Genomic DNA, 27,260 nt, shown 5'->3' with positions numbered 1-27,260 from the left:
TGAGAAACTGTTCACCTTCACCTGGAACGGGAGACTCATTAGAATACCATCTATGTCAATGCTGTATCAATTCTATTCTCTGGTCATGGTGTAGCTGAAGAGATGCCTTTCAAAGATATCACACTGATGATGCAAGATAAATAAGAGGTAGCAAGCTCTCTGGAGGCCATGGGAAGACACATGCAACCCAGATTTGGGGAGATAACTCCTTCAATAACCAAGAACTGAGGACATGAGCAAAGTTATTAGCAACACAATTATTTAGATAAATGCTACACATGCCCTCCAAAAGGCAATGACTGCATCTTGTACCCCTATCACAGAAAAGAAAGCACAGTACCTGTTGGGTCACTTTTGTTTCTTGGGGAAACATAGCCCACACAAATGAATACTGCTCTGACCCATATACTAGGTGCTACAGTCTGAATGTTTGTGGTCCCCATGTTCACAAATTGAAACCCTAACCCCCAGGTGGTAATATTAGGAAGCAGAGCCTCCAAGAGGTGATTAGGTCATGAGAACAGGGTCCTCATGATTGGTAATTGTGCCTTAAAAAAAGGCCCAGAAGTTAGCTCATCCTTCTCCATGCAGAGTTATAGCAAGAAGATACCACCTTCTGCAGACACTGAATTTGTCAGCACCTTGACCTGGGAATTCCCAGCCTCCGTAACTCAGAGAAATAAATTCCTGTTGTTTATATGATGGTATTTTGCTGTAACAATCTAAATGGACTAAGACACTGGAGGACACACAAAGCTGCCAGCTTTGAATGGGACATGAAGCAGGAAAGAGCTCTGTAGCAGGTACTTGTGAGCAGTCCTGCTTCTTGGGCCATAGGACCCAGCAGACACTAGGGTGCTTAAGGGTCAGTGGTAGGAAACCACACAATTGAAGCTTATGGCAAGCATAGCACCAGTAGGAGAATCACAGTATAGGCTCCAGGAGCTCAGGAGCAAGGCCACGCCACCTGCAGCAGAGAATGACATGTCTTTTGAAACACAGTTCTCAGCACATACTGGGCCTGGCAGCGATGGAATGCATGGCCTCCAGGCACCAAATGTCCATACACTCACAGCTGAAAATCGTACACTGGGTTCTATTAAACCAGATAAAAGTGGAATTACCCACTGTGATGTTCTGATCAGCTACCTGCGCTGCCAATGCAAGTCACCTTATTATGTAGCCAATTACTACACATAGTAAAGCCATTAAAGATAACTTAGAAATTGTCATTTAAAAAAGCAATTAGTGCTCTTTAACACCATAAATGAAGTACAGAGCATGAATATTAAAAATCAAGGGTCATAAAAATAAAGTATACATTTACTTAAAATCAAACTACTAAAATACAATAATCAAGACTATATAACTGTTAGTGTGTAAGCCAGTTGGTCACCTGAACAAAAGGATGAGCCAAGAATTTCCGGAGTACACATTTTTTCAAGTATCTTCCTAATCTGTATTGCACGGTATTCAATTAGAATTAACTGACAAGATTTCTTAACCTTCTGTTTTTAAGGATAAATCAAAATATGGCTGTCTTTTCTTCAGTGGGGGCACATCTCTAGAGGCAGTGTGATGTAAATGATGAAATACTGGTCTTGGAGTCACAATGACCTTGGTCACATTCCTGGCTCTAATACCTACTGGCTGAGAAACTGGACCAGTTAGTCTTTCACATCCTCAGTTTTGTTACCTAGATCCTAATTACAATCATATATTCATTCCAGCTCCTCTGAATATTAAAAGCATATAAAGTACCTAGAATGATACTAGTCAGAGTCACTTTTCACTAAATGAAACTGGAACACATGAGGTTGAAATACACCAGACCTGAATAGTGCAATAGTGCCCAGAGGCTTGGATCCATTTAGCAACAGCATCTAAGTCAGCTAATGATGGTGCATAAGCCTTGAGGTGCATTCTGGAGTACTGGCTTTCCTATACCTGTGCTCTACAGAGGATGCTGGGGGAATCCCTTGCAGCTCCAACCTGCAAGGCTCACCTGCATGGCTCAGGCAGCTCACAGAGCCCTCACTCATTCCATCCCTCAGAAACTATGAATTTTCATTTCATTTCAGCTGACCTTTGTGTCATCAGCACTAGGACTCAGAATCTTAAGGGAACCAGCTTAATCAGTCTTTATGGCTCAGATTCTGAGACAATCTCCTCCAAGGGCTCCCATTACTTTTAGCTTCTCCCCATTATTTTTCCCTCCTTGCTCTCTCCCAGGCCATATTTAAACTTCTGAAGGAATTCGCACCAGTATGTAGAGGTCTGATGCACTCTAGATAGTCAATGTACATTTACAGCACTGAATACAATCATGCAGAAGCCTTGTTTCTGTAATGTGATTTTTAGCTCTGCATTGCTTATTAACTTACTGTCAGAGAGCCTAGTGTGTGTTTCTTTACCCATGCTAATCCCCACTTTCAGCGTCCCTCTTCCCTTGTTTCTGATTGTCGCCATGTTTCTTGCTCCCTGCCTTTATTCTTGCTCTCTCCCTTACCTAGAATACCTCATTACTTACCTCCTCAAGGTCCATCCAAAGAACTGTGTCTGAAGCACTCCCCATTGTTGTTGACCAAAAACAGTGAGTGCGACCTGGTGTCATCACCAGATACCCTACCAGTCATACTGCAGCCAGAACTTCCTTGTGCACTACTGTTCTCAGGGCAGGTGTATCCAGCAAGAACGCTAGGCACAGTACCCAGGGGCCATAAAGCTCCCAAGGACCCATGAAAACATCTTAAAAGCTTTTAAAATCAGAAGGAAAAAGTAAACTTTTTAGATCAAATGCTTGCTATACACTCTTCAGACATTTTTAGCAATGAGGTCTCAAAATATAAAGATATGTATGGTGAAAGGGGCTCATGAAGTGACAAATACCTAAGCTCTACAAATCTCACAGTGCAGCCCTACTATACTATGTTGTCCTATAACAGCATATTCTTTTTTTCCTAATCAGAATGGGAAAGATGCTACCAGCAGTCACTGGGCTGGAGTTTGGTAACACCTAAAAAATCACAGACATATTAATGGAGTTATGTGACATATTTCTCAATGTTTCTAAGAATCAAAGAGAATAGTACACTTACCCATGATAAAACTATATGTGTTAACTAAAATGTCAAAGCTCTTTGCTTTTGGCTGGAACTATTAAGTCAGTTGGCAACACTGGTGATCTTGCACTATTTGTGGTTATAATGCATCATGGCAGGAAGTTCTGTGATGCACCTAGAGAACCAGGCACCATTACAAAGCCACCTGCTAACCACAGAATACTCAAATTTACCTGTCACTCAGAGAAGCCAAGTGAAACTAGCTGCAGAGTACCCATGTGGTGTTTTGTTTTGTTTTGTTTTGTTTTGGCTGCTGCGGCCGGCGTGCTGCAGCCAGTGCACTGTGCTGATCCGATGGCAGGAGCCAGGTGCTTATCCTGGTCTCCCATGGGGTGCAGGGCCCAAGCACTTGGGCCATCCTCCACTGCACTCCCTGGCCACAGCAGAGAGCTGGCCTGGAAGAGGGCAACCGGGACAGAATCTGGCGCCCCAACCGGGACTAGAACCCGATGTGTCGGCGCCGCAAGGCGGAGGATTAGCCTATTGAGCCACGGCGCTGGCCTCCATGTGTTTTTAATCATTTTCTTAACCATTTATTACCATCCCAGGTATTTTAATAATTGATATGTATGCAATCTCAAAAAAATTATTATGATGATCCTTTAATATCTGTGCTTATGCTTGGATGGGAAAATAACATATTAGATAAAACTTTAAAGCACTGAGCTCAGGAATAGTGTGGAGAAAGGTAGATAGTGCAAACAATAAGAGGGGTCCATAGTAGTGAAAATAGTAGAATATGGTGTGTTCTTCACAGATGCCTTCTGTACCTTCCCTCACCCCCACTAATAACATTTAGCTGAAGGCAGATAGGAGAAATGTCAACCGACTAATCAGAGCGGTCACAGCACCGTCACAGTAATAACACAGCAGTCACACGCTGAGTGTGGGCTTGTGGAGCATTTGTGATATATTATCTAGTAGACAGTTAACAAACCTCCTCCTTCGAAATATAGAGCACAGGGACCTTGTACATCTCAGCATTAAACTGCTCCTAAGCAGGACAGCTGCAAAGGGCTGGCCTTCTGCTTGCTGGCAGCTGGAGCTCATCAGCCAGTGAAGGCAAACTCAAGCACAGGAGGCAGCCACAGGTTCTCTCCACTCACCCCAGCTCTTCTCCCCCCAAAGCAACCCCTGACCAGTCTCAGGAAATCAACTTCTGTAAGTTGGCATGAACTCTCCAAATTCCTGCACCCTAGAACAAGGGCAGGGTAACTCCCCTACATACAACTGGCAAAACGTCCTTAAGGGGAAGAGGGCACACGGACACCAGTGGGAGGTGGTTCTTGCACCTGGGCCTTGCAGGCATGTTTTAAAGACGGCTGTGCGGGAAGTGACAGTGAGATGAGGCCGATGTCTGGCCACCAAGGAGGAGGAGGTGGAGGAGAACAGGGGAAAGGCTATGTTAGAACTTGCCACTGATATGATGAGAAGAGACTGCAGTAAATTGTTTAACGTGCACAAATTCCTCCTATCCCAGGGAATGTGCTGCTTCTCAATCTGACTTTGCTGCCCTTCTCCTCTGTAAGTGGAGTCTATTGATCCTCCTCAACAATCTGGATTGGACTTGTGATTTGTTCAAACAGAATATAATGATGGTGAGGTCTCAAGACACCTTCCAGCTCAGCCTTTGCCCACCTGGGAGGCTACTCTCAGGCACTGTCAAGGATCAGACCTGTGAGGCCAAACCCCAACTAAATGCTCAACCAAACGTGACCCACAAGAGAAGCAAAGATTGATTGGCTGGAAAACTGCCAGCCAACCCATTGTTCCCTGAGCATGACAGTCTGACGTCTGAGCTCTAAGGTGTTTTGTATGATAGGAATGGATAATGGCAACATAGGCCCAAAAATGTAGCTTTTTTTTTTTTTAATGAAAACATCTCTAAGGTCAGATTTGGAAGTGTCTCAAGGAGATTATTTTATGGTTTCTGTTTCAATGATTTATGAATTTAACTGGAAAGTCACCAAACATGATCTTTCATTCTCAAGTTTCATTTGGTTTTAACTGGGAAAAATTATATATGTCATATGAAAAGAAATACCACAAGGCTAAATTTAAATATTATCCTAATGTTAATTTAACACTGAATTATAAATTTGATGGTTGAGGGTTAAATAACCTTCAGAAGTGTTTCCTGGGAAATGGATAACATTTGCAAAAATAGGAAGAGGGATTTTTTCCCCCACTGAAAGTTTTCAGTAAAGCAAAAAAAAAAAAAAAAAGCTCTGTTACCAAATTATCCCCCAAAGCTTTAATTAAAGTAAGATGCTATGGGAGAATTCAGATTTCTTCATTTTATTTACTAATCCATATATTACAAATATTCCTCAGTTCTAATTCACATAGCTCATAATGGGATTCATTTATTTTTATTTTGAGTCTACATATGTCTGTAACACCAACATCATATGAAATAAATATACCTAAGTACAACAGCTATCAGGCCACTTCCACATAGAATACTGAATATATGGCTTTCTTTTATTTACCTATCCATCAAAATTCTGGCAAGCAATTCATAAGCCTGCATTAGTTTGAAACACCCCAAAATTTCTATTATAAAGTTTTCCCAGGTGTCACTAGTGAAGCTGGTGATAAATGTATGTGTGTATAAGTTCAAATCTAATGGCAGAATTTGACTGTAAAGCCTACACTTGCAGCAGAAGTTATATTCAGAGTTGCCATAGCAGCCACCCACACGCACACTCACACACAAAGAGGTGGTGGGAAAGACAGGAAAGCTGTTAGCAGAGAAAAGGATCTATTGTTAAACAGACAGAGGCCTCTATCAATGTAACTACAAGCAGGAATCCTAAATTTTAGTCAGAATCCCTGTTTAATGATAGAAGACTTCCGGATGTTGGAGTGTTTATTAAGTAAGTGTTCTCTAAAAGACCTACCATTTGTAACCTTGGCCTTAAACTTCATTAGGTGATGAGATTATGTGGTAGATGAGGGAATTCAGTTGAACATATGCACAGTTGGGCTAACATTTAATGTTTTCCTCTAGAACATTTTTACATGACAATTTGTAGTTCCATGGATGTGAGCAAGTTACTTCACTTTCTGAGTGTACTCATCTGGGCAATGGGTATAATGACAGCACATACTTTAAGGAAATCTTATGAAGATTTAATAAATTAGCATAATCATTTATTAAACAAGTAATAATAAATAATTTTTTGTAATGTAAGCATTGGTAAAATATTAAATGTTAACAAAAGTGAGGCAATTATCACCAGACACAGCAAATGCTCAGTAAATATTGGTTATAATTGTTATTATTAATTAATATCTCTAATTCTTTATCACAGACACAATAGTAAATTTTATAATTCAAAAATTGCTAAAACAAATGCATACAGGTGGCCAGCAGAGAGGATGTTAAGATTCTTCTGATACATAAAAAGATAACGCCTTCTCCCCTAGCCAGGTCTTTGCAACACTGTTTTGGCAGAATAAAAATGCCAAGTATTTTATTGGCAAATATTGGCTGCAGAGCAAAGTCTAAGACCCATCTTCACGTAACAGTATCTGGGGTGAGAGAGTATTTTGGAGTTTGTCTCCCATCCCTGGTTTGTTTGCACATGTATCTGACTATATATTTGCAATTCATATCCAGACATAATTGTAAACATCAGATTTAGATGTCATGGCAATGAATAAAGAGCATTTTGTGACTTCTGATTCACTCAAGTTTTAAATCTTCATTTTATGGCTGAGTGCTTCACATTCTAGCAGAAGTGGGATATGTAGTCAAGCAATGAACAGGAAAGAATATGCATGGGTTAGCACATTTCATACTAGGCCCACAGGTACCTTTGAATGTGAAGGAGAAAACAAAGCTGATGGGCTAAAGAAATCAAGGAAAATTACAGGGACAAAATTGAGGAGCATAATGAAAGGGAAGGGAGGGAGTAGAAACAGACAGCTTTTACAAAAGTCAGAATACAGAGAAACTTGGTAGGATAGGATTGAATCCTAATTCCACAAAGTTTTTCTTGATGGGATTTTTTTTTACAAGTCCAGGCAGTGATGAATAGGATTAGTGTGGCTTTAAAATTTTTAAAATGTTAAAAATACATTTTCATGTATAGTAGAGTATTTCCCCACTTACATTGTCCTTTTCAGGTTGGGGAACATCTGGCCCACAGACATTAGAAGGCCCGCAAAATCATTTGGCCTGGCTCTGTCAAGGTAACTGCAGGCAGGATTCAAAATTCAAAAAATCTATAGCAGCAGGCCAATTTCTAAGTAGATAATTTTGGTATGGATTGTAAATGATGTTATAAATATCCAAATGGCCCTTGGTTTTAAAAAGGTTTCCTACTCCACTCTGTTTGATAATCTTTGCTTGTAATCCCAAATACAGATGTCTCAGGATACGGCTATAGGTCTTCCCAAATTTTAGCAATAGCATCACATAATTGTGTTAGAAATATTTCCATTATTAGACAAGTCTTTGAATGCAAAAATAATCCTGAGTTTGTCCAAATCATTAGAAATGATCAAGTTGGGTTTCAGATTGGTTTTGAGTCTTTACAAGTCTTGTCAATGAGCTGAAATAGGAAGGAGATAGATGTGGGCACTACTGGAACGACTGAACTTACGAGAGCTTATGGAAGAGCCCACCAAGAGCGTGTCTGGAGGCCAAGTCACAGCCTCAAAGGGCATCTTGGAGATGGAGAGGGAGGCCGCGGGCAGGACTGCTGGAGGCAGCAGATGCCTGCCAAGGCTGCTGCCATCTACTGCATATCAGTCACACAGCTGTGACTGCTGACTTTCACCTCGAGCTCCCAAAAGAGCTGTCCTTGCAGCCTTGTTCTAACCATGAAAATGATGGCAACCACTGAAGAATAAAGGAAAAACATACTGTCTAAGGACAGTATGTGAGCTCTATAGGAAAATATTAAAGCACTTTATATTATGATAATAGAGTTAATAATGACAAAAGAATTTCTAGAAAGACTGCTCTGCTCTCCCTTCCCAATGGGGAATGAGAGCTTGAGTGGAGAGCTAAGAGGCCCGTGTATTCCTCCTAATCCCACTGTTAAAGTCCACAGGGAATCACCAGATCACACTTGTTTCTTTTATTTTATTTATTTATTTATTTATTTATTTATTTATTTATTTATTTTGACAGGCAGAGTGGACAGTGAGAGAGAGAGACAGAGAGAAAGGTCTTCCTTTGCCATTGGTTCACCCTCCAATGGCCGCCGCGGCCGGCGCGCTGCGGCCGGCGCACCGCGCTGATCCGATGGCAGGAGCCAGGAGCCAGGTGCTTTTCCTGGTCTCCCATGGGGTGCAGGGCCCAAGCACCTGGGCCATCCTCCACTGCACTCCCTGGCCACAGCAGAGGGCTGGCCTGGAAGAGGGGCAACCGGGACAGAATCCGGCGCCCCAACCGGGACTAGAACCCGGTGTGCCGGCGCCGCTAGGCGGAGGATTAGCCTAGTGAGCCGCGGCGCCGACCCATACTTGTTTCTATTAAGTCCTTTTAATATAAAAGCAGACATATTCCCAGATAAAAATGCTAATGGCGGGGACCGGTACCGTGGCTCACTTGGTTAATCCTCCGCCTGTGGCGCTGGCATCCCATATGGGCACTGGGTTCTAGTCCCGGTTGCTCCTCTTCCAGGCCAGCTCTCTGCTGTGGCCCGGGAGTGCAGTGGAGGATGGCCCAAGTGCCTGGGCCCTGCATCCGCATGGGAGACCAGGAGGAAGCACCTGGCTCCTGCCATCGGATCAGCGCGGTGCGCCAGCTGTAACGTCCATTTGGGGGGTGAACCAACAGAAGGAAGACCTTTCTCTCTCTCTCTCACTGTCTAACTCTTCCTGTCAAAAAAATGCTAATGGCTATATTTTTTAATATAACCAACAACCCACACACAATCTCATGAGAGTCAACTGACTTAATATTAGTCACAGTACAAATAGCTATTATTAAAAATGAATTAAGCAGCCTATAGAAAGCTGTTAATGGGTTACAAGTGAATTTCACTGTGGCAGAATAAAACCAGGATCTCTGCATTGGAAGAATGGGCAGAAACACAAAAATAAGATGAGTTGACAAGCCCGACTTACTGTCAGATACATGGCTGCATAGACACTGAGAGCTGCTTCTTTGGATGGAAATGTTTTCCTTGCTCTCATGATGAGATCTGGGTTGCCCGTGCAGGCCTCTTCCCCGCTGATGAATTGTGTATACTGTTGACATCCAAGAGCTGTATAGTTGGGCTTACACAGGGCAAGAAAATGTGGAGCCAGATTTCCTGTAACAACTTGTCCAGCATTTACAAATATATCTGTGGCAAACAATCCAAACGTATAAATTCCTGAGGAAGAAAACAGACAGTTTTAACTCCTTGCTTTTTTGTTTTTGCAATTCAGTTGACAATAAACCAAAATGGAAACATTTTAGCAACTACAAAATCTATCACACACGCATACACTCGGTGCCTTTCGTTTCACTCCTCCTTAGTTCTTCCCTTGGCTTTCTGGAGTGGTAGGAGTGCTAAATTATTTAACATATTGAGCTGTCTACCACTGGCTACATTTTTGTGCTTGGCAGGTTTATAAAGCATAAGATAAAAGAAGAAGACATATTCTAAGATTGTATTTGGGTAATGTGATTTTTTAAATGGAGACATATGTCCCTTAAGAGGGTATAGTCTATCACATTTTACTAATGTTAGCAATCTTCATTTTTCCCTATTTTTGAATTTTTTTATTTTACAAACATAAAGCAAAGCAGTTGTCTGCTTTTGATGATGCCTCCTAAACCCATTCAGGCTGATATTAACTCTGCTGGAGGTGCCAATTAGCAGTAAAATCCAGCGCCAACAGTTTTCATTTAAATATCGTGGAAAGTCTTAAGCAAAGCAAAATGTTTTCACATTAATCTCTACATTGCTTCAGAAATACAGTTCTTATAGTCACAGAACAGCTAATAGTTTAGTCCCACCTTATTTATCAATTATGGAGAAACGCAGTAAGCAAAAGGAAATCAAAATTATATAATTTTTTAATTATTAAAGAATTAAAACTTCTTGCTTTGGTTATCTGAAGACATAAAATTAAGCACATAGATAAATTTTTCTGTTTTTGTATAAAACTTGCCAATTCATTTGAAATTGAAAAAAATTTAACTCATTTTTTGAAAGACAGACACAGATGAGACATACACACACACACAAACACACACAAACACACACACCGAATGGAGGGGAGACAGACAGAGACAGAGATCTGTCCTCTGGTTGACTGCACAAATGCTCAGAACAGCCAGGGCTGAGCCGGACAGAAGCCAGGAGACCAGAACTCAATCTAGATCTCCCACCCGGGTGGCAGGAACCAAGCACCTCAGCCATCACCTGCTGCCTCCCTGAGTCTGCATCAGCAGGAAGCTGGAATCAGAACCAGAGCTAGGAACCCACTAGTATCAATTCCAATTAAATTAACACACACAATCTTTAAACATGTAAGGAAACACATTCTTTTAATAATTTGGGTAAATAAAATTCATCAGAACCTTTTAAAACTATGCCAAAAGAATACTTTACAGAACAATTGGCTTGTTAAAAAGCTCATATTACTTTTCTGTAATAATTAGATGTTTTTCTTTGTCATGTATTTCTAGACTTTTTTTTCTAAGCCTTTCACATCATTGGCTGTTGCATAGAAAATCAACGTGAAAGCTAAGGAAGATCAAATAATTTTACAGTATTTGATGCATACTTACACTTTTACTTTTCAAAATATGCAAGATGTGTACACAAAATGTTTACGTACAAGGATCTGCACATAGCAACTATGTGTATCCAAATGTCAATGAGACAAATACATTAGTTCTCCCTTTATCTCAAATTTCTAAAAAGAAACAATAAGGTCTTCTTTCTCATCTCACCAGCATTCTATGAGTCATCAAAGTAAAGTTTGTCAAAAGCAAAAATATGAGAGAGGCAGAGCAATGAAAAAGAACTGAATTCAGTAAAGACATACGCAATCACTCTTCCAAACCTGATGACCAATCATGGGAACCTAAATTATAAGTCTTTATTTTTAATCCTTTGAAATCTGGACTAAGATGTACCCATTTCATTTAACTAAACCATTCTTTTTATCTGGTGCAACAGGTTTTCCTGTTTAAAAAACAGGGAAATACTTGACAAGAAAATGGAAATGTCTCTTGATACTTGTAAAGTTCCCAAGTATGCTTTAGAAGTAAAGTGTCAGTGCATCAAAGCCCCAGGCCAATATCATAGTTTACTACAAAGGTAATTATTAAAGAGAGATCCCATGAGCATTAGCTACTCTCTGACGTCAAGGACAGAGTCACTGAAAAGAGTGATAATTATGAGTTAATGCTTTGGTTACGACTTTCATTTTATGATAACAAACTAGGAACATCCCAATCATGGTGAGGAAATAAGAAACAAATCAAGCTCTCCTTAACATTTCATAAAATCATGTAATAGGCAAGAAGTATGCAAAGACATAAAAGCCTACTTTGTGCCACAAATCTTTAAAAACCGTGCACAAATGCAGAAAATATTTTACTTAAAGAGGCACAATAATTACATCAGATGCTTTTAGTCTTCAGTGTGTTCTTATTTGGTTATTAAATGATACTCATACAAAGAGAAATGACTCAAGAGCACAGTATTAATGCATGTAAAATAATTATTTTTTGATAAAATTAATGGAAAAAAGGAAGGAAAGTGGGGCTTAAGGAAGCGAGAAGTGGGGAAGGGAAATATGATAATCTTAGAAGTGTACCTATGAAATACATGAAATATTTTTATATTAATAAAAATTTTAAAAAGCAAAAAAGTTTCACACAAAAATTATCCCTTCAACAGGATAAATGAAGATTTGGTGATATATAACTTGTTAGTGATATAAATAAGTGTTGAATGTATAGACCTTTATGTCTTCAGAGAAATCCATAGGCCTGGTGATATTTGCTTAGCCTTGGATGGGTTTACATACAGGTTAGATCATCCATACGTGTTATCTCCATAGTCCTCTTCAGGATGAAAAGTATACTGAGGGGCTTCAGTGTCCTTAGTATATCTCTTAATACTGATCAGGATTTATCGTAAATGTCATTTAGTATATTCAGATATAGTTCTTTTTGTCTCACAAATTCAGAAATGAATAATTTATATCAAATTGTATTTGTTCAGTTAAAAATATCATTTTGGCTGAGTTTCCATTGAATTGATTTTCAATGATTTCTCAGTGTTCATATTTATTAGTGCTATTATTTAAGATTGAAAGTTAAAGTATCAGTGAATCTTGTCATGTAATAAAATTCCAAACATATCTTGTCTTACACAAAGAATAGCTCAGAAGTATTACATGGAGTATTACTTCAAATATTGCACATTTCTTCTATTTTCCAAGCTGTTTCTCTTGTCTCTCATGATCCCTAACAACCTATCTGGCTTATCATTTCCCCTTAAGCAGTTTCTGAAACTTCATAAACACAATCATTTTTTAAATTATATATATTTTTTAGTTTCTTCAAGAATATTAAATATATATGTGTGATGTTCTTTTTTCCTTAACATGTAAATGACATTCTGATGTAGGGTCTTGCAGTATTAGAAGTTTGTATGTAATGTTCATTTTTCAAACCACACTGAAACATTTCACAGAATAGATAACCTAATATTTGCATACAACTAAAATGCAGATCTTTTTAAAGGTTAACTTATACATAAACATTATTCCAGCAACAATAAAGACTATCAACGAATACCTACCAAGAAATCGGACAGTTCGGCGTACCAGTGGATTTATATAGCAACAATCTCCAGTTAAAATAGTTTTTTCTTGGTTTTCAAAATCCCTTGTGGCTAACTGTAGGCAAAACACAGCAGTTTCTCCAACGATTATCTTGCAAAGAAATAAGAGATTAAACAATATTAGAACGTAAACAGTATGTTTTTATTTTTAAAAAGATATAAAAAGAGCTTTTGAATAATAATAATCTCAATGTAAAACTGAACCATATTTTCCTAACCAGGCCTTATCATTATAATCTTATCCCTGTATATATAAACCATATTTCCCTGAAGCCAAGGGAATATTAAAATGACAAATTATGAATAAAAATATACGGCAACATTTTTCTTTTCTAAAGTTTCATTAAATGAAATATACAAAGAACCTTTAAGGAAATACTCAGTTATTGTTGGTGTGTGATTGAATTCTGGGTTTCATTTTTTAAGAAACTGTTGCTTAAATTCGACTCTTCTATAGAATTCAGAACAGGTTCTCTCGCAAATATTTTTCAAAGGATCTGGCATAGATACATTAATTTAAAATCATGTTAATATTTTACGAGAAAAAATCAATTCACACATATTTGACCTTGAGATTACCCTATGCAGACATATTATTAAGAAATGTAATCATTAGCATATTCTTTATACTTCAATTGAAATATGTTGTTTTGATCTTAAAAAATGTGCAAGTGAAAAAAAACAAGGTTTGGGACTCCAGTGAATGGTCCAAGAGGGAGTAAGGAGAAGCAGGTTCTGGTACAGATTCTTTCCTCTGTACTGCTCATTTAATAAAGGACCTGGCTATCTTTTAATGGTATTTGTTCCGAGTTCAGTGGTTTTCATACATGGTCCTCAGAGCACCCAGAAAGGTATCAGAGCGAGAAGTGTTATTCTGTTTTACAGAGGAGGAAATGGAGCTTTGGGAAAGTTAAATAATTGGCTCCCCTTCTGCCCAGTTAGAAGTCGGGTGGAAATTTCCAATTCATTCTTAGGTCTTTTGACTCTATTTAATACCATGAACAACTTCACAAAGAGTATGATTAAGAGAACAAAAAACTGGAACCAATTGTGTATCTGCTAATCAGTCATCGTTAGGTTTGTGTCTAGTATGTTTTTGTCAAGGTTAATTAATATGTTAATGAAAAATAGTATCTATGACTATAAGATTTTAAAAGTTACAAGATATTGAAAATAGTAAATGGGAGGTAGAGAAGGGGGTCACAGGAGATTAGATGTTCAGCCCACTTTTACCCCAATGTGAATGAGATTATGGGGCATCTCTTAATTTTCTTCCTTTTTTTCTATATACTTTTCTTCTTTTTCTTGCTATACTTCTTTTCCCAAGCAGGCCAGAGTTCAAGGTTAAACCAGAAGATACTGAACTGAACTGTATCTTAAAAGTTTGGAGTCAGCGATCTACTATGTAATGAATTGAGCAGCACTTGGCTCCCCAAAGTCATGCAGCTGTTTCAAGTCTGAAATCATATGTTAAGGTTTGATGAGTTAAGGATGAAGGCTTGATCTAATTATGGTGTCTGACATGCAAGTCTGGTAAGAGGTCACTGGGGTTTGACCTCCAATGGCGGTTCTTGAGAGAAGCTTGGTTATTTAAGTCAGGTTTGGCCTAGCTTCTCATTCTGCTTCTTGGATTGCCACGTGAGGACTCCTCTGTACCGGCCCCACCATTGCCAGCTCCATCAGCACCAGACTAGCGAGGCTGCCTGATTTTTAGGTGCAAACTTCCAAACTATAAGCCAAAATAAGCATTTTCCTTCCTAAAAAGCTGCTCTTGGATATTATAATTAAAGTAACAAAAGTCTGCCTAATACGTGCTGAGACTGGATTCAATTAGGAAAGACTGGAACATAGAAATTCTTCCTAAATTTTAACATTGGTTTTAGAGAAGTAGAGCAGGTAAGTGATAAAACACTTCATCCAGCGAAAGTGGGCACAAGAACTACTTTCCATGGGTACATCATCTGTCACAAAATTCACAGACAAGCTGTGTGTTTGAAACCTACTAATCCCCCTTTCTGAATAACTCTTTCATATCCTGCAGGAGCTCCAGTGCCCCATGAAAGAAATTTACACCATGACGCTTTCCGTGTTTTTAGTGTCAACTTCTTCCAGGTCTGTTTTACCACAGAATGTTCCAAATTCTAACACCTGTCATCCATTTGACTTCAGCAAAGGGCCTAACTGGATCCCTACACAACTGCTATCCTTTCAGCCTTCTCTTATCCACAGTAGCCTGTCACTAGGTCTCCACTTCCAGGAAGCCCTACTGCATGGTATACTGAATCCCAACCCAGGCTGTTCACTCACTGATCTCTCTAGAATGTAGTAGATGCCCAATATTTTTTATTGAATGAATGGAAAAATCCCATCCTCAAAAGATCTCATCTTCAATAGATCTAGTCTATAACAGAGTATCCACATCTGTTTTTGATCTTTTGTCTGCATTCTGTAACCCAACTTGAGCTGGTGTAGCCTTTTCTACATGTTCTCTGGATTCTGTGTTCTGTCCATCTACTTGGTCCTTATCTCATCAAACGTGTAAGCTTGAGCCCTGATATCTGTATGTTTCCAGTGGGTATCTCTAACTAGGAGGCTCTAATTCTTCCCTCTTGAGTATATCTACAAACAATCTCATCCAAACCATATTCTCCCTTAACACTTAAATACTCAAACCATGAGTGAAAAGCACCATTGTTTATTAACCTCAGACACATTCAAATAACGAAATTAAAATACTTCTGATTGTGATGAATGTATTCAAGTGAATGCCTTGAGTTAAGAGTGCAGTGGTAAGCACTGGCATTCAATGGGTTTATAATTGCATGGAAATAAATAATGATGATATAATGCTGAGTTTTATTTTATTGATTTGAACAATATATGCCAATGGAACACTAGGGAAAAAGTTCACTAAGCTGCTGAAGACAATCACAGTGGCTACAAAAGGGGCCACTTAGATGTCCTGCTGCAGAGAAACTTGCAGAGTTAGGGCCCTAACTGTTGCTCCTCTGGATACAATGCTCTGTCTACACTGAGGCCACACTTCTGATAGGCTCCTTGTCTCTGTGGACCAAGCATGGTAGAGGTTCTAAGGTGGACCCTCTCCTTAGAGACATAAGACTCTTCATGAGCCTAACTAATTCTTTCTTGGAACTGTGCTGCAGTCTGAAGAGCTTCCCATCCAATCTGCCTTTCTTCCCCTTCTGCGCTGAGTTCAGACCTCCATCAATCTGAGAGCTCTGCCTGCTTTCTCCAGCTTACCCTACAACCTGAACATTATATAGGCTATTCCCCCTAAAAACTCTCTCATGCGTCTAATCCCATTTTCTACTTTCTTCTGGGAGAACAAAAACTAACACAGCATCGAATAAAGATAAAGTATGATCTTGACTACACTTAAAGGAAGGATTGTTATTAGACAAGCCTGTAAGACTCAGGAACTATTTCAATCAGGAACAAAGCAATAGGAGAGAGGAGGAGCTAGCCTTTCTTCTGATAGTTCCTAGTTTGACTTCAACAGATTGACTTTGCCTTGTAGGCATAGCACGCAGGTAAGACTCGGTAACTGCAAATTATCATAGTCATTGATAAAAGTTACTGGTAACAAAAGGATCATTAACAATAACTATAATATTGTCATGAATATCAATAGCATTAGGAGTCAGTGTAGCATAATATGCAATCATACACAATTGATGATACTGACAATAATTGCAGTTATTACCTACTCTTTCTTCCTAAGCTTACAATTGCACTAGGCACAAATTAAGAACTTTTAGTCTCTATTTTCTCCCTATCTCTCACTCCTTAGGACTAATTTAATATCAGGTCATACTGATTCCAATGTATACATTTATCATTTTCTCTTGCATTTGGAGTAAAGGTGCTTTTCAGTGAATGGTAAAATCAAATTTTACATTCCTCACTATTTTACTTTGGATCTTTCTTCTCCTTTCAGAAGTCCTTTCTGGTGGACTTCATTTCATTCTTCATTCTTACTAAAGCTTTATTATCATGTAGGACTCAAAGTAACCCTAAATATTTATCTATCTTCTGAACTCCAGATGCAGGTATCCATCTTCCTATTAAATAGCAACATCTCAACATGCTCAGATCTCCCTACTGGCAGTCTTCACAGCCTACACATCTAAAATGAAATTTCTACATCCCACCCTTAACCTTGGGCTCTTCCAAGTCATGATCTCCATTAATCCACTCATCTTCCACTTAAGGCACTCCAACTAAAAGTCTCATACCCTATACATCATGATGACACCTTCTTTACCATGATTAGCCTGTTCCCATATATTGCTTGCACTTATTTTGATTGACAAATAAAAACTATATATGTTATGGTGTGCAATATAATGTACTGGAATACATATATATTGCAAAATTGCTAAACCAAGCTAATTTACATAAAATTCCCTCCTATGCTTTTTTCTACAGTAAGAGTACTCAATGCCTATACTCTTAGCAATATGTAAGGAGGAATGAAGCCTGATATATAGTACATTGCTATTAAGTATAGTTGCCATATTGTATAAGAAATCTCAAACATTTCTTTTGTATAACTGAATCTACTAGATTGCTAAGTCCTGTTGGTTTTATATCTTAATTCCATTTCAAATATGTCTATTTTCATTACTACTCCTAGTTTAAAATCTAGTCCCCCATAATGTTTCTTCCTGCAATACAGTGTTCTTGGAACTCATTTATGCCCCTCACACCATCTATTGACATACTGATCTACTAAAAATGAATTTGGTGCAATCCAAATTTCTTATTGACAATTTATAGTATGTCCTCATAGCCTGGGACAGGCATTGTGATAAGAGATTATTTACAAGTGAACCTAAACCAATCTTTTTCAGCTTTTGAAACTCATACATAGCCTCTAGACATGCCATGTTTGAGTCACAGCTAAATATTTTCACTTGACATCACACCAGGCCAGGCAGCTCCATCCATTCAGACTTTTCTACTTGGCCCACAGCTTAACATAGGTTGGTAAGCAGGGCATTATTCAGTGCTTGAGACATGACTTAAATGTTGCCTGCTCCATTGCAATTCTATGCCTATTCCTGGTCCAATTCATCCTTCTTTTTCTGTGTTCCAATAGCATTTTGTACATTTATTATGGCAATTTTCTTATGGTTTTATGAGTACCAGGAACATCTGTCTCCTCTAGTCAACTGAAAGCTTCTTGAAAGTGGAGGTTGTGTATGTTTATCTTCACTTCCAGTTTTAAAGCAGGATGACTGACAATAAATGTAAATGCTATGCGAATGAATGAAATCAGTTCGATCTGCCCATTTTAAAGATAAAGAACCTATCCAGAGAGGGAAGGAGACAGAGAGGGAGAGAGAGAGTTAAACATGGGTGCATGGGTATGGATGCTGGCATAACCAGCTTCTCAATCTAAATGCAGAGCTCTTATGACCACCACCTCTGTGTAAGAACTTGTAAGTTATGCCCCCAACTTTTCCAAGTGGAGCCTGGTCAGTTCCATGCTTCCACTTCCAGGTTATTCACATTTCAATGTTTCTACAGTTTTAAAGGGAAGGTGACAGTGCACTAAGCACCACATAAGAAACATGACTACTCTTCACGTAGAAGAGGACCAAGTGCAGAAAAATGCTGTCCTGATCCTGCTAACACTCAGTCTTCAAGCTAAGACCAAAACAATTCCACATCACCCTTTTTAATTCCACTTTAGCTTTTTTTTTCTTCAGATTCTCTTTCCAGTAAAATTTCTTCAGGTCTTTATTGTATACCCTTGGCTTTTCTGTGGAACTGAGTAGCTGGTGTCATTTTCTCAACTTAATCAAGAAGAGGGTCTTAAGGAGTCACTGGATGCCATGCTCCCTAGATTCCTAAAGTAGTCTTGAGTGAAGAACCTACTTAATTGGCTTTCCTGCCAGGAATGGGAGAGGGCACATAAGCCAGTCAGAGACGAGAACACTGTCGCTCCCCCTCTTCGTGGAGAAACGACACAGGACCCTGTGCTGTTCTTTTGTCTGCTCAGCCCTTCCCGGGTTTGCTGCTGGTTCTTCCCGGGTTGGCTACCGACACTTCCACCTCCGTGGAAGGGCGGTGCCCCCTGCCACTTTCCCCACTTCCGCGGGGGAGCGGCACACCGCCGGCCGGCTCTCTCGGGGACTGCTCAGGTGTTCCTTCAGATAGATGTTCCTCTTAGATGTTCCTGGTGCATGTTGTCTCTCTCCTCCTTTATAGTCCTCTTCCACCAATCCCAACTCTGCTACCCACACGCCGAGTACGCTGCTCTCCTCCAATCAGGAGCAGCTCCTGCAGCTTGTCAAGTTGGTGAGAGGCAGTTGGGTAGAAGCTGTTTACTCCTCTCCCAGCGCTATATTGTGGGAGAGCAGATGCATAGAATAAGTCTTAATTCCAGTAACAGTCTAGTCCGAGTTGCTCCCCACAGAACACTACAAGCTCCATCACATCATAGTTTCCCTTGATAAAACTGCCTTTGTCCTGTGAACCGCAAATGAGAGCTGTTTCCAGAGAGACCTCAGGTGATAAACAGTGTTAACTGAGTTCCATTGAGAAGGAGCAGGGCCCCTATTCCTGCCTGCGCCAGGCACCAGATGTCCATGGAGAGTGAGAAAGGAACAGAACCTTAGGAACAACACTGGTGGCCTTGGTGGGCAGCATTCACGGTCTCCCCTGGGCCAAGCTTTTCTATGATTGCTTCTTTCTCATGTCAGCAAATGGTTTCCATTCACTAGGACATGAAAGAACAAGGAGGGATGAGGGGAAAAAAGACTCTACTGGGAGATGGAGTGTAGCCTGGCATATTAAGTATGTAACATTCAAGGGGAAATGAAATGAAAACCTAAGTTTATTTTGGTACAAAAATTTTTGAGGTCCAGGCATCTTTTTCACAATCCACATTTTCCAGGAGCTTTTTTAGAACTTCTCATAGCTGTGTATCCTAACCTCACTTCCCTTGCATCTGCCTTCAAGTTCCCATCACTTGAGGCTCACTGAACTCATCCCATCCCCACTCCAGCCTCTGCCAAGAGAGACGAAGCTCCACCTGTTCCCCAGTTCTACAGGAAGCCCTCAAGCAACTCTGTGGAAGAGTAGCAACTGTCCATGGCCCCTGTCAATGTGCTGTGGAAGTAGACAAGATGACACAAAAGGCCAGGGAGCTGGAATGGAAAGATGAAAGGATCCTGATTGCTTTCCTTTTCCAGGCTACAGGGAAACACAGGTGTCACTTCTCAAGTCAGAGTCCCCTCCTCACTACAGTTTGACAGGCTACTTCCTTGAGGGACAAGAACCTGAACCCCAGCTTGAGAAACAGAAGCCCTGCATCTCACTGACAGACTTCCCCAAATTTGAGGACCAAGTTCCCTATTACATCGCCTCTCCTGGATAAGCCATTATATTGCACTTTATCAACCTTTGTGTTGAACATTATGGAGCCCCTGGACCTGTCTTGACTTATAAGGTGGATCTATGCACTTCCTAAAGACCCATCAAAATTTCCATCCTGTATTTAAGGACAGATCTTGTATCTATCCCTGCTTCTTATCCAGTATCTTGTTTGGTAGTGAGTAAAAATCCCTACCTTGTTAATGAATAGCAACCTAAATATATGCAGGTATATAAACACAGGTATGAGTCATAAATCCCCGTATAAGTGAATAAAATGAATAAAATTTTCTGGGATGAGTGTGTAACTTTAATATCATATCTCAACCCCCAGAGGAGGACCCTTTGTTTTATATATATCTATATCTATATATAAATATATATTTTATATATTTAATATATAAATATATATTTAATAATATTTATTATGTATAACTTATATATTTAATAATATATAATATAATGTATATATTTATATATATAAATTAGGGATATATATATCCCTAAAAGGCAAAATGCTAAATAAGTTTTTCTAGGAAGATACAATCAATGGAGATTTTTATCAAATGTTAAACTCCAAACAGCTTTATGATTTCATTTATAAGAACCCAGTTAGACATGCCTCTCCTTTGCAGCTGATAGTGACAAAGCTGTTCCCAAATCATTGCTTTGGAATTGATGCAAGAACGCCATTTCAGGAGCAGTGCCGCAGAAAAGGTCACACAATTAGCATGACAGCATTTGGCACGCATCTCACATACTTCAGATGTGTGAGAAATAAGACCTGAAAAGCTGCATTAATCTGGACAAATCTAGACATGGCACTCACTTAAATTTTAAAATGTTTATACTTAGGTTACTGTCAAACCTACTGAACATTTTGGATTATTATACAGGTGCATATGAATACAGTTCCTTTCTTATCACCAATTCAAGCTAGTTGAGGAAAATTCAAAGCTATGCTGGGTAGTATCTCCTAACTATGTGTTGTGATATTGAGAAACTAAGATTACTTCTACATGTAGACTAATTTCAGCCTTGTGGCTAACTAACACAGTTGTTAACATTTCTGAACACAGCTTCCAAAGATAGGAGAGAGGAGAATGAATTGAAGAGGTGACATAGTGGGAGATGCAATTGTTATACAATCCCCCCCCAGCAATTATGAAACTATATTATATCTAACTACATGTGTTTCATAATGAGAACACAAAAATTTAGGTCCTTTCTTTGTGTTTAACTATTTTTAGTTAATAAATGCTGTATATGTATATTATATGCAACATGATGCTTGAAATATGCATACAGTGGCAAACGGCCACATTGAACTTCATAAACATGCACTACCTTCACATACCTATCACATACACACCTTCAAACTTTAAAGTTGCCATGGGAAGTGCTATCTCTCCTGAGCAACATACCCTGTACATTTGTATCTAGATGGGCTTGCAACAAAGGAAGTTTAGGATGAATGACGGCAGTCTCAGACCAAAAGGTAAAATTTCCAGTGTCTTTTCCATGTATTCTTCACCCTTCTGCTGGTTGGAGCATAAAGACCTCTGGGCTCCAACAGTTGTTGGTGCCATAACATGGAAGAATTGGAGGTCCTGACCCTAATCTCTAAGTGCACATGAGGGTGGTGAGACATCAGGAGGACAGAGAAAGTGGGCAAAGATTTACAAGCTATGCATGCACTCTTTTTAAATGACTGGGAGCTTGTAAAAACAATGAAAACACGCTTTCCTGGTTAAAATAAATGCTGCTGATTAAAATTTGCACAATCTTTATGCTTTCTGCAACCACTCAAATAAATGATGAACATCAGTTGTAAGAGCACTAGAATACACACTCATTTTGTATACCTGTAACTTATGAAAATTTTAAGATATGAGTTCAGTTTCTCCATGTTCACAGATCTGCTGTAGGCCAGCAGTTATAACAGACCTGTCATTCCTCAAAAGAACTAGCTCACAATGAAGGAAAATTAGTATGTAAGCTATTAGCAAGCTTACCCACTCTCCAACTTTATAATTTCCTGGTGTCTTCATTAATAATAAAAAAGCAACATGATAAAATTTAAATACTCTTGGGGACTTTGACATGATGGAGATTTTATACATGAGCCTTTGAAACTCAAGCAAAAATTAACTGTCTTTATGTCAGTGTTCCCAAACTGTATTTACTAACAGGATTTATACATCCTAGTCTGGAAAGTTAGCTAAAGCCTACAAACTTCAGCTCTTCCTAGAGATTCGAATGCATATTAGCACATCAAAATTCATTATTTCCAGCAACCTCAGGATGGCATTATTTCATTGTCTTCATTTTACAGGCTATGAATGCAAAGAGACAGATTACAGGATTTACCTAAGTCATTCAGTCAATAAGACACACAGCCAGGACTCAACCTCATGCAGTTTCATTTTGAAGTTCAAATTGACACAATGCTATTTTATAATTTTTCATCATTTTAGGGAGAAGTTTGCAGTAGTTTCCTTATCTCATTTTCCATATTAGTATAACTTCCTCAAATTAGTTCTCCTACGCAAACCAAAAGTATGGCAATCTGTTAAAGAAAACTGTTAACTTTACTGTCCAGTGTTTTCCAGGCTGATTTGATGTATAAATCTGTTTGAGGCACAGTTCTAAATATCTGGTACATCTTATGCCCAGAAACACTAGGGAGAGAAGGTAAAAGCATATGTCTTCTTCCTCTTAGGAGGAAAGAAATTCGAAATTAGGAAGGATCCCCTAGTACAGCTATTACATGATAATTGGAGAAAAGAATTAGGGCTCTTTAGAAAGAGAAAGCGCAGCTGAGAAGGCTGACTACAAAGCGACAATGAACTCCTTTACCACTTTCTTGGTTATTCAGAAGAGGAGAGAGGAAAGTTTAAAACAAGAGAACAAAAATCAATTCACACAATGGAAGACACAGATGGGACGTGGATAAAAGGCATTTACATAGTATTTTGAGACACAGGTGCAGCAAAACATGGTCAGGGGAGTACACTGGGATTTATCTTACCTTTCAGATCTATAGCTTAGAAAGAATGACATTTATTTTTTACAGTAGAAAAGAGCTATACTTTTTCCCCATTGGACTTCCTTGGGTTGTCTACTGACAACTCTATCTGCAGAGAATTATCAGGGACCTGTGCCAGTGTGTCAGCTCTCGGTTTACTGTCTGGTAGCAGCCAGTAATTCTACCCACTTTCTCTCTCTTCTTTTTTTAAAAAATTTTTTTTTTTGGCAGCTCAGAAAATCTTTACTACCACATAGCTGCATTTTCTGCTGTGCCAAAACACAGGTTTCTGTTGTACAATGGGACTGAATTATTAGTGGTCACCTTCTAGTGCCCAATTGCAGCATTAAGGGAATATGTATTCACTAGACTAAACCATGATCCTCTGAATAACACTCTTCTTTTCGTAGAAGCAGGCTTTTGAGGTGACAGCTCTGCCTGGGAAAGCAAAACAGTATTCCTCACAATTTCAAATTCATCATACAGATCGCTCCCTTGAGGCCATCTTCTTCCGGTTTTCTTGGCTTTCATCTCTCCCATCTTTAAACAGAATGCCAGCACAAATGTCTTTTAAGGCGATCCATTTTTACTGAAAAAACGAGTAGACATTTAAGAGATTTGATTTTTAAAATGCTTTCACAGGAAGAGTAGATGATGATTACGTAGGAGATCCTCATACTTCCCCAAGCCATTAAAAATGCTTGCTGAGAAAGCATGAACAAAACCCAAAAATAAATGAATGAGGCAAATCTTGTAACATAAACTCACTTTGCAGTCTAGTCTCATTCGTATTTGGTATCACTGCCACTTTCCAAATTACTGCTCACCCTGTATTAGGAAAAGATGCAACTGTAATTTCTGTGTGAAGCCCTGGAACAGCTCTGAATGGGTTGAAATTATTAAGCAATTTAAGGATTTTCAATATGTAATGTAGGATGCATTTTAAAAATTTATTTATTGGAAAAGCAAAGTTAGAGAGAGAGATAGAGACAGAGAAAGACCGGTCTTTATTTGTTGATTCACTCCCTAAATAACCACAGCACCCAGAAACCTCCCAGCCTCCCACATGGGTGGCAGGTGTTCCAAGTACTTGGGCCATCTTCCACTACTACTCCAGGAGTGTTAGCGGGAAGCTGGATTAGAGGTGAAGCAGCCAGGACTCAAATCAATGCTCATATGGAATGTTGGCATTGCGGGCAGCAGCTTAACCTGTTGTGCCATACTTCCAGACTTAGGAGGGAATATATTTTTAAAAACTGATTATTACTAACCCAAATACCTTTAATTTCAGCTTTTGATATATACACATTTGTTATATCCGTTCATAAATCATTTCCCTTTGTTGTATTCTATTAACTTACATAAATTCATTTAAATTGGTATTCAGAGCTACCCTTTGAGGCAGCTATTATTATCCCATTTCACAGATGAGGGAACTGAAGTGTGAAGAAGTGAAATAACCCTCCCAAAGGCTTCATAGCTAACACATGATATACCTAGAAGTCTGACTCTAGTTTTATTTTTTTTAACTTTTATTTAATGAATATAAATTTCCAAAGTACAGAATATTGATTACAATGGCTTCCCCCCCATAACGTCCCTCCCACCCACAACCCTCCCCTTATCCACTCCCTCTCCCCTTCCATTCACATCAAGATTCATTTTCGATTCTCTTTATATACAGAAGATCAGTTTAGCATACATTAAGTAAAGATTTCAACAGTTTGCTCCCACACAGAAACATAAAGTGAAAAATACTGTTTGAGTACTCGTTATAGCATTAAATCTCAATGTACAGCACACTAAGGACAAAGATCCTACATGAGGAGTAAGTGCACAGTGACTCCTGTTGTTGACTTAACAAATTGACACTCTTGTTTATGGCCTCAGTAATCACCCTAGGCTCTTGTCATGAGCTGCCAAGGCTATGGAAGCCCCCTGAGTTCACTGACTCTGATCATTTTTAGACAAGGCCATGGTCAAAGTGGAAGTTCTCTCCTCCCTTCAGAGAAAGGTACCTCCTTCTTTGATGACCCATTCTTTCCACTGGGATCTCACTCGTGGAGATCTTTCATTTAGGTTTTTTTTCCCCCAGAGTGTCTTGGCTTTCCATGCCTGAAATACTCTCATGGGCATTTCAGCCAGATCCGCATGCCTTAAGGGCTGATTATGAGGCCAGAGTGCTGTTAGGACATTTGCCATTCTATGGGTCTGCTGTGTATCTCACTTCCCATGTTGGATCATTCTCTCCCTTTTTGATTCTATCAGCTAGTATTTGCAGACACTATTCTTGTTTATGTGCTCCCTTTGCTTCTTAGTCCTATCATTATGATCAATTGTGAACAGAAATTGATCACTGGGACTAGTGAGATGGCATTGGTACATGCCACCTCGATGGGATTGAATTGGAATCCCCTGGTATGTTTCTAACTCTACCGTTTGAGGTAAGTCAGCTTGAGCATGTCCCGAATTGCACATCTCTTCCCTCTCTTATTCCCACTCATATTTAACAGCAAACACTTTTCAGTTAAGTTTCAGCACTTAAGAAGAATTGTGTATTGATTACTGTATTCAACCAAAAGGATTAAGTAGAACAAACAAAAAAAACGCCGCGGCTCCCTAGGCTAATCCTCTGCCTTGCGGCACCATCACACCGGGTTCTAGTCCCAGTCGGGGCACTGGATTCTGTCCCAGTTGCTCCTCTTCCAGGCCAGCTCTCTGCTGTGGCCAGGGAGTGCAGTGGAGGATGGCCCAAGTGCTTGGGCCCTGTACCCCATGGGAGACCAGGATAAGTACCTGGCTCCTGCCATCGGATCAGCGTGGTGCCCTCCGGCCATTGGAAGGTGAACCAACGGCAAAGGAAGACCTTTCTCTCTCTCTCACTGTCCACTCTGCCTGTCCAAAAAAAAAAAAAAAAAATCTGACTCTAGTTTTAATATTATATTCAAAATAAGAGACTGTAACAATAGAGTCAAGGCACTTTATAAAATACATATTAACCCACTTTATCACTCAATGTCATACTGGACATTATGATATTTTATTATTTTGCTTTATCTTAGGAAGTTAAAACTTTTTTATCCGAACTGCACTTATGAGTATAATTTCCCCCAATTAATTTTTTCTGCAGGAAGCATAAGCTGGAAATTTGTTCTTTAAAAAAAGATAAGTTAAGTCTGATAAGATGGTCTAACAAACAGTTAAGTGTATTCAAATGATGGGTAGAGGCTCCTGGGCACAACAGCTGAGGATATAAATTCTTGAAGTTATCTCCCAGCCTACTGCTTCTTATTTTTAGAATCACCCTGATTACTCCAATGCCTTTGGAAATACTGGTGATGGGGCAGTTCAGTAAGAGAGGAAGAAAGCACCGTGATTTTAGATATTATAAGGAGGTTCATTTATGAAAAATATGAAACTTTGGAGAAAAGTTGGAAGTTATTATTTTTTTCAACAATAGTGATTACGTATTTATCTGTGGGTGTTGAATAGCAATTGTGAAGCCTATATTTCTATTGATTCTAATTGTTAAGGGGAAAAAGGTTGACTTTGAAGCCACTGTCTCTTCCAATTATAACTTACCCAGTCTCTCAGCCATTTTCCCACCTCTTTCCCTGCAAGATGCAGGTTTGCATTTCCGTTATGTGACACACATGCAAGAGTTACCCTGAGATAAGAATCTTTGACTTTTATACTTGGAAGGACATCCATTTTAGGCAGCCTCTTCAATCTTTCAGAATACTCGTTCAAATGTCCAAATCATGCATAATCTTAGACTCTGCTTCTCTACTGATGGCTGTCAAAATATTTAGAGTCAGCACCTCTCAGCAGTTAGCAAGAATGTTGCGAGAACATAAAATGCCAGCTCCATGCCCTCTGACACCAAGGTCT

At 39.2% G+C, this 27,260-nt stretch overlaps 1 protein-coding gene across 1 annotated transcript in view; it reads right to left on the bottom strand.

The window, feature by feature from the left end:
* PLPPR5 (phospholipid phosphatase related 5) overlaps positions 1-27,260 on the bottom strand; it is a 127,204-nt gene that overhangs the window by 68,682 nt on the left and 31,262 nt on the right. Inside the window, exons 4-5 of the mRNA XM_008264833.5 lie at positions 12,896-13,028; positions 9,210-9,460 (exon numbers count right to left, since the gene is read on the bottom strand). Of these exons, the coding sequence (XP_008263055.4) occupies positions 9,210-9,460; positions 12,896-13,028 (384 nt within the window). The remainder of the gene's footprint in view (positions 1-9,209; positions 9,461-12,895; positions 13,029-27,260) is intronic.

Source organism: Oryctolagus cuniculus, chromosome 7 (assembly GCF_051225735.1).
Source record: "Oryctolagus cuniculus isolate XC-2025 breed Fujian yellow rabbit chromosome 7, ASM5122573v1, whole genome shotgun sequence".
Taxonomy (NCBI): domain Eukaryota; kingdom Metazoa; phylum Chordata; class Mammalia; order Lagomorpha; family Leporidae; genus Oryctolagus; species Oryctolagus cuniculus.
This window is presented reverse-complemented; position numbering and strand designations above follow the sequence as displayed.